The following is a 7,500-nucleotide window of genomic DNA, read 5'->3' on the forward strand; positions in this document are numbered from 1 at the left end:
GGGTGAGCATGGCAGGGTAATACGAGAGTGACCGCCCATGTTTGAAGTCTCGATCTCCCTCTCCCCACCCCCAGACAACACGGAACACGTGACCTTTAACCTCACCTCCGACTCCGTGATCCGGGAGGGAGACAATGTCACCCTGAGGTGTTTTGCCGATGGATTCCCACAGCCGGAGTACGCCTACTACAGGATGGAGGTGAGTCGGGACGGGTGCGAGGGCCCAAAGGGGGAGGGACAGGGGTGAGGGGCTGGAGACAGGACAGGGTGACGGGAAGAGCGAAGGTAGGCCGAGCAGGAGCGAGGGGCGGCGAGGGGTGATCTGGGCGCTCCGGGAGTGCCCGCGTGGGTGATAACTGAGCCTCTCCGTCCTGCAGAATGATGAGGAAACTGACTTGGCTAACAGCAAAAATGGCCTCTTCACCCTGGCCAACGTGAGGAAGGACGACTCTGGCACCTACGTGTGTGAGGCCCTGGATTTCGACGCCCCCGACGACGTCGTTCTGAAGAAGCAGCTCAATGTGGTGGTCAACTGTAAGACCCTACCTCACCATCCCTCCCTCCCCACCATCACAGACCCCACTGCACACCTTGGGGGAGGGGGGGATAGACCCAGGGACACAAAACTGTTCCCAATGTAAAGCAGGGCTCTTCATCAACCCCCTCCCTATCTCTGTAAACCCCTCCAGCCCCTATACCCCCTCCCTATCTCTGTAACCCCCTCCAACCCTACACCCCCTCTCTATCTCTGTAACGCCCTCCAGCCCCTACACCCCCTTCCTATCTCTGTAACCCCCTCCAGCCCCTACACCCCCTCCCTATCTCTGTAACCTCCCCCAGCCCCTACACCCGATCCCTATCTCTGTAAACCCCTAGTTAAGATTTTGGGAAGTTGCAGTTGATGGTGGCCGTTGTCATGTGACTGGGTGAATGCGGGTCATGTGACATGCCCTCTCCGAATCTGGGAGAGGAAGCCCGTCGCCGTGGGAATGGGGGCGCGCAGTTAGAGCATTCCCGTGGCGCGGCCCACCAAGGAGTTTCTGTTCAGGAAATCCAAGGCTTCGAGCCCTTGGTGCCTTGACGCGGGAATTCCCGGAGTGTTGGCAGCACGGTATTCCCAAGGCTGGCCGGGAACGTGGGCGGGCCAATCCTGAGAGATGGAAAAGGGGCGTGCTGAGAACGGGGACGCTTTCTCTGTGGCTGGTATTCTGACCCTGTCCCCCCCTGTGTCTCCCTGTAGATATCGACCCCCCGGTGCTCAGTCTGCAAGGTCCCATCATCCTCCCCAAGGGCAAGGACGTCCAGATCTCCTGCACCGCCCATGGATCGGTGACCCCGAAGGTCATTTGGAAAAAGGTCAGTCAACAGGCTGCTGAAATCACCCTGTGTTCCCTCCCGGACACCATTCCCATTCTGCAGAAAGAACCGTCCCAAAACACTCACTGCTTCGCAGGGAAAGGGAATAGACCAACAAGGGGAAGAGCAGGCAACTGGGAGCGTTGGATCCGATTGGGATTGGCCCTTCCTGTCTCAGGTGGCATCACTAACTGGCAGCACCCAATGTAATCCCATAACACGGTGGCTCAGGGGGTAGCACTGCTGCCTCACGGCGCCAGGGACCCGGGTTCGATCCCAGCCTCGGGCGACTGACTGTGTGGAGTTTGCACGTTCTCCCTGTGTCTGTGTGGGTTTCCTCGGGTGCTCCGGTTTCCTCCCACAGTCCAAAGATGTGCGGGTGAATTGGCCATGGGAAATTGTCCCATAGTGCCCAGGGATGTGCAGGTTAGGGTGGATTGGCCATGGGAAATTGTCCCATCGTACCCAGGGATGTGTAGGTTAGGGTGGATTGGCCATGGGAAATTGTCCCATAGTGTCCAGGGATGTGCAGGTTAGGGTGGATTGGCCATGGGAAATTGTCCCATAGTGTCCAGGGATGTGCAGGTTAGGGTGGATTGGCCATGGAAATTGTCCCATAGTGTCCAGGGATGTGCAGGTTAGGGTGGATTGGCCATGGGAAATTGTCCCATAGTGTCCAGGGATGTGCAGGTTAGGGTGGATTGGCCATGGGAAATTGTCCCATAGTGCCCAGGGATGTGTAGGTTAGGGTGGATTGGCCATGGGAAATTGTCCCATAGTGTCCAGGGATGTGCAGGTTAGGGTGGATTGGCCATGGGAAATTGTCCCATAGTGCCCAGGGATGTGCAGGTTAGGGTGGATTGGCCATGGGAAATTGTCCCATAGTGCCCAGGGATGTGCAGGTTAGGGTGGATTGGCCATGGAAATTGTCCCATAGTGCCCAGGGATGTGCAGGTTAGAGTGGATTGGCCATGGGAAATGTAGGGTGTACTGAGAAAGGCTGGGGATGCTCTTTGAAGTATGGACATTGCTCGAATGGCCTGTTTCCTCTGAATCTCTGAATATTCTCCTGTATTACGATTGGGCATTCTGTTTGGAACTGTGTGAGAGCCTCAAAACAGGAGAAATGATTAACCATTCAGCTCTCTGTCTGCTCCTGCATTCAGTCAAAGCATGGCTGATTGGTGTCCATTCCCCCTTCCCATGTTATCCTCATCCTTGCCATCCCCAATAATGATCAAACTCGTGTCTTTAAGAATTGGAACACCATAAAATCCCAGTCAATCCTTCTACGTTTGATTAGATTAGGTTCCTTACAGTGTGGAAACAGGCCCTTCGGCCCAACAAGTCCACACTGACCCTCCGAAGAGCAGTCCACATGGACCCAGTCCCCTACACCTAACACTATGGGGCAATTTAGCATGGCCAATTCACCCTGACCTGCACATCTCTGGACTGTGGGAGGAAACCGGAGCACCCGGAGGAAACCCACGCAGACACGGGGAGAACGTGCAAACTCCACACAGTCGGGAATTGAACCCGGGTCTCTGGCGCTGGGAGGCAGCAGTGCTAACCACTGTGCCACCGTGCCGCCCACAAACAAAGCTCCTGTTCCTCTCACTGGAGTGATGGTGAGAGCCACACCTGGAGGTTCGGGTGCCGTCCTGGTCGCCATGTTACAGCAAGAATGGCGTTTCTGTGGAGAGAGAGCGCGAGGAGGTGATTTCCCGGGGTGTGGTCAGGGCTGGAGCATCGTCCCTCAGAGGCTCACACAGAAATATCAAAGGTGGGGGTGGTAGCCATTCAGCCCCTCCAGCCTGCTGCCCCATCCATCACCATCATGGCTGATCATCCAACTCAATAGCCCCACCCTGTTTTCTCCCCTTGACCCCATCCACCCCAGTGCGAGATCCCGTACATTCAATGTTTTTGGCATCAGCTCCTTCCCGTGGGAATGAATCCCACTGGCTCCCCACTCTCTGGGTGAAGACATGTCTCCTCATCTCCGTCCTCAATGGCCCCACCCCCTGAATCCTCAGACACTGACTCCCCCCCCCCCCGGTTCTGGGCCCACCCACCATCGGGAACCTCCTCCCTGCATCTACCCTGTCCCCGTCCTGTTAGCGTTTTGTAAGTCTCTGTGAGACCCCCCCTCCCCATTACCCGGTGAAAACAATCCGAACCTGGTCAATCTCTCCCCGTGCGTCAGCCCTACCATCCCCGGAACCATCCTGGGTCAACCCTCCCTCGAGGGGGGGAGAGCATCCTTCCTCAGAAAGGGAGACCCAAAACCGCCCACAATACTCTCGGTGTGGCCTCCCCAAGGCCCAGTATAACTACAACAGCACATCCCTCTACTCCCGGACTCGAATCCTCTCACGGTGAAGACCAACACACCATAACCCTTCCTTACCTCCTGCTGTACCTGCGCGCTAACCCTCAGCGATGGGTAGCTGAGGGTTTCATCAGACGAGAGAAGACTGAGGGGCGACGTGATTGAGATGTACAATACCGTGAGGGTGTTCGGGGGGGGTGAGGTAGTGACAGAGTGAGACAGGAGGGGGGCCTGTGTCCCCTTGGTGAAGAGTTCAACAACCAAGCCTTCCTGGAGTTGAGCAGACTTGGCCGAAGGAGCGGAGGTGGGTACCGTGGATACTGGCGTAATAGTCCAGCCCACGTCAAAGGTGACCCCCTACCTTTGACCCAGATAACCTGGAAGTCCCCGTACATCCCTTGTAAATGTCGACCCCCGGTTCTTCCGGGATAACAGCTCGACGTTTCTGAGTTAATGCGCTGGCCGTCATTTCCCACTCCAACTGCTGGTTGTTCTCCCCTGCTCCCGGTCTGCTCCGAATTACCGGAACCCTCTGCTGATTTTGCTTTCCCCGTTCAGAGATGAACTGGGTGTCTGGCTAACGATACGGGCGTGACGGGCGTGAATTTCAGCTCCTCAAATGTCGTATCCCTGGAATAGTCAACCCCATAAATTTAACCCGAAAAAAGTAGTCAAAGAAATGCAACTGTGACTCGAGTGCGTTCAATAGCTTTCACTCAGAGGGTGTGCAACTCACTTCCTGGTGAAAACACAGGCCTTAAACCCTTCAGCTCTTCACCCACCCCCGAACTGCGAAAGTTGCAGGGTTCTGGGCCGGCGATTGGATTAGAAATGGCACCCGGGTCAGCAGCGGACAGGACGGGTGGAATGGCCTCATCCTGGGTTGTTTCATTTGCCTGGAATGAGTGCCGTAACTGACTGACTGGGATGGATTTAACACCTGTGGAAGCATAGTTCTCAGGAGACCTTGCTGCAGCATCGACTGGGCGCTCAGACTCCCACCTCCAACACAGTGTCAACATTCACCCCACCTCAAACCGAGAACTTCAGAAGAGAGTTTGGAAAGTTTCTGAAAGTTGGAAGGTTTGTTCGTGACTAATTCGAGGACGGTTTTTTGTTTCTCTCGTGTTTATCTCCATGAACCGAGACCCCGCTCTCTCCCTGTTAGCCGTCACCAGTTACTGCACCCCTGTCTATTCTGTTAATCGTACAGTGGAGCTGAGATGTTTTCTGTCACAGAGCAATGTCAGCGAAATAATGGCATTTTGACTATCGCTGTCCTGTCGCACCAACAACGCAATCCATTAAAACACTCCCCCACACAGTTCCCAACAGGAAACCAATCTGGCTTTGAGTCACGTGGAGTATTTTACAGATATAGGGAGGAGGGGAAATCGAAGCCTTGGAAAGATTTCATGTAATAGAACACAGTCCTGCAGTGAGGATTAATTAATAGGCAGAAAATGAAAAAGCAGGAATACTGCAAGGGGTCATTCCCAGTGGAGTCCCACAGGGGGTCTGTGTCTGTACCCAGCAGCACCAACACGCTGGATAAAACTAAACCTAACTGTGCCCAGTTTGGTCCCATAGTAATGTTGTCCCAGTCGAATTCATGTTGCTTGTCATCTGCGTGTGTGGCTACTAAGGATAGCTGGTCGTGTCGTTCCGTGGCTAGTTGGTGTTCATGGATGCGGATCGTTAGCTGTCTTCCTGTTTGGGATGCAAGGACCGCACAAAACACAACTTAGGACAAACAGGAAGACAGCTAACGATCCGCATCCATGAACACCAACTAGCCACGGAACGACACGACCAGCTATCCTTAGTAATCCCACACTCAGATGACAAGCAACATGAATTCGACTGGGACAACACCACTATTATAGGACAGGCCAAACACAGAACAGCCAGGGAATTCCTAGAGGCATGGCACTCATCCACAGATTCAATCAATAAGCACATCGACCTGGACCCTATATACCGACCACTGCAGCGGACAGCTGGAACTGACAACCGGACGCGGCAGATTCAAACCACTACAAATGCCAGAGGAAAGATCACAGAAGTGCTTCACAGGAGGCTCCAAAGCACTGAGGATCTCACCTAGACGGGGGACGAAACGTCTGGAACACAAACTCCCAGCTCGGGGAACAGAACCACAACAACGAGCACCCGAGCTACAAATCTTCTCACAAACTTTGAAGTCCAGAACTAGAGGGCATAGGTTTAGGGTGAGAGGGGAAAGATTTGAAAGGGACCTAAGGGGCAACTTTTTCACCCAGAGGGTGGTACGTGTATGGAATGAGCTGCCAGAGGAAGTGGTGGGGGCTGGTACAATGACAGCATTTAAGAGGCATCTGGATGGGGACATGACTAGGAAGGGTTTGGAGGGATATGGGCCAAGTGCTGGCTAATGGGACTAGATTAGGTTGGGATACCTAGTCGGCATGGACGAGATGGGCTGAAGGGTCTGTTTCCGTGCTGTACATCTCAATGACTCTCTGGTGACTGTTAGCTGGAGCAGGGGATGATCCAATTACTGCAATCTCACTGTGCCAGCGATGGGCTGAATGGTCTACGTTAGCACCTGCCTCATTATTGAAGGGGCTCGCGAGGGGCTGGGGCTGGGATTTCGGAGACCTCCCTCATTTGGGATTTGTTACAGGGAAAGGCGACAGTTTCTGATTCGGGGAACCTCACCCTGGAGGGAGTCAGCTACCATTCGGCAGGGAGTTACGTGTGTGAAGCCAAAGCACCAGCGATCCGGGGGCTGAAACGGAGCCAGAGCATCGAGGTGCACGTGCAGGGTAAGGAGGAGACTCCCGGCTGAGACCGGGCAGACACCAGGACTCCCACCGACACACACCAATCCAACCTGCATTCACATAGCGCCATGTACAAGGGTTTCCACGCAGTGATGACACACCCACACGGTCCCAGTGGAAAACATGTCAGAGACAGGAACCCACCCCCTCAAAATGAGGGTCAGGATGTCAGTGCTCAGAGGGGACTTAGAGGAGTGTGTGTGAGTGTGACTGTGTGTTATTAGTGTGGCTGTGTGTGTGGGCATGTGAGTGTGTGACTGTGTGAGTGACTGTGTGTGAGTGACTGTGTGTGAGTGACTGTGTGTGTGTGACTGTGTGTGTGTGACTGAGTGTGTGAGTGTGTGACTGTGTGTGTGTGTGTACGGGCTGGAGGGGGTTACAGAGATAGGGAGGGGGTTACAGAGATAGGGAGGGGGTGTAGGGGCTGGAGGGGGTTAGTGATAGGGAGGGGGTGTAGGGACTGGAGGGGGTTACAGAGATAGGGAGGGGGCGTAGGGGCTGGAGGGGGTTACAGAGATAGGGAGGGGGCGTAGGGGCTGGAGGGGGTTACGGAGATAGGGAGGGGGCGTAGGGGCTGGAGGGGGTTACGGAGATAGGGAGGGGGCGTAGGGGCTGGAGGGGGTTACGGAGATAGGGAGGAGGTGTAGGGACTGGAGGGGGTTACGGAGATAGGAGGGGGTGTAGGGGCTGGAGGGGGTTACAGAGATAGGGAGGGGGTGTAGGGGCTGGAGCGGGTTACTGAGATATGGAGAGGGTATAAGGACTGGAGGGGGTTACAGAGATAGGGAGGGGGTGTAGGGACTGGAGGGGGTTACAGAGATAGTGAGGGGGTGTAGGGGCTGGAGGGGTTACGGAGATAGGGAGTGGGTGTAGGGGCTGGAGGGGGTTACAGAGATAGTGAGGGGGTGTAGGGGCTGGAGAGGCTTTAATCACCAGGAAGAATCCACGTTGGTGCTGGGTTTCCCGGGAATGGGTGGGACAGAT

General features: G+C 54.9%; 1 protein-coding gene across 2 annotated transcripts in view; it reads left to right on the top strand.

Annotated features, from left to right (window-relative positions):
• Positions 1 to 7,500, top strand: part of LOC132834028 (basal cell adhesion molecule-like) — a 110,936-nt gene that overhangs the window by 82,095 nt on the left and 21,341 nt on the right. For both annotated transcript variants that reach the window (XM_060852749.1, XM_060852750.1), the window contains exons 7-10: positions 75 to 199; positions 378 to 534; positions 1,241 to 1,356; positions 6,357 to 6,498. In XM_060852749.1, the coding sequence (XP_060708732.1) occupies positions 75 to 199; positions 378 to 534; positions 1,241 to 1,356; positions 6,357 to 6,498 (540 nt within the window). The remainder of the gene's footprint in view (positions 1 to 74; positions 200 to 377; positions 535 to 1,240; positions 1,357 to 6,356; positions 6,499 to 7,500) is intronic.

The sequence above is a fragment of the Hemiscyllium ocellatum genome, chromosome 38 (assembly GCF_020745735.1).
Source record: "Hemiscyllium ocellatum isolate sHemOce1 chromosome 38, sHemOce1.pat.X.cur, whole genome shotgun sequence".
Taxonomy (NCBI): Eukaryota; Metazoa; Chordata; class Chondrichthyes; order Orectolobiformes; family Hemiscylliidae; genus Hemiscyllium; species Hemiscyllium ocellatum.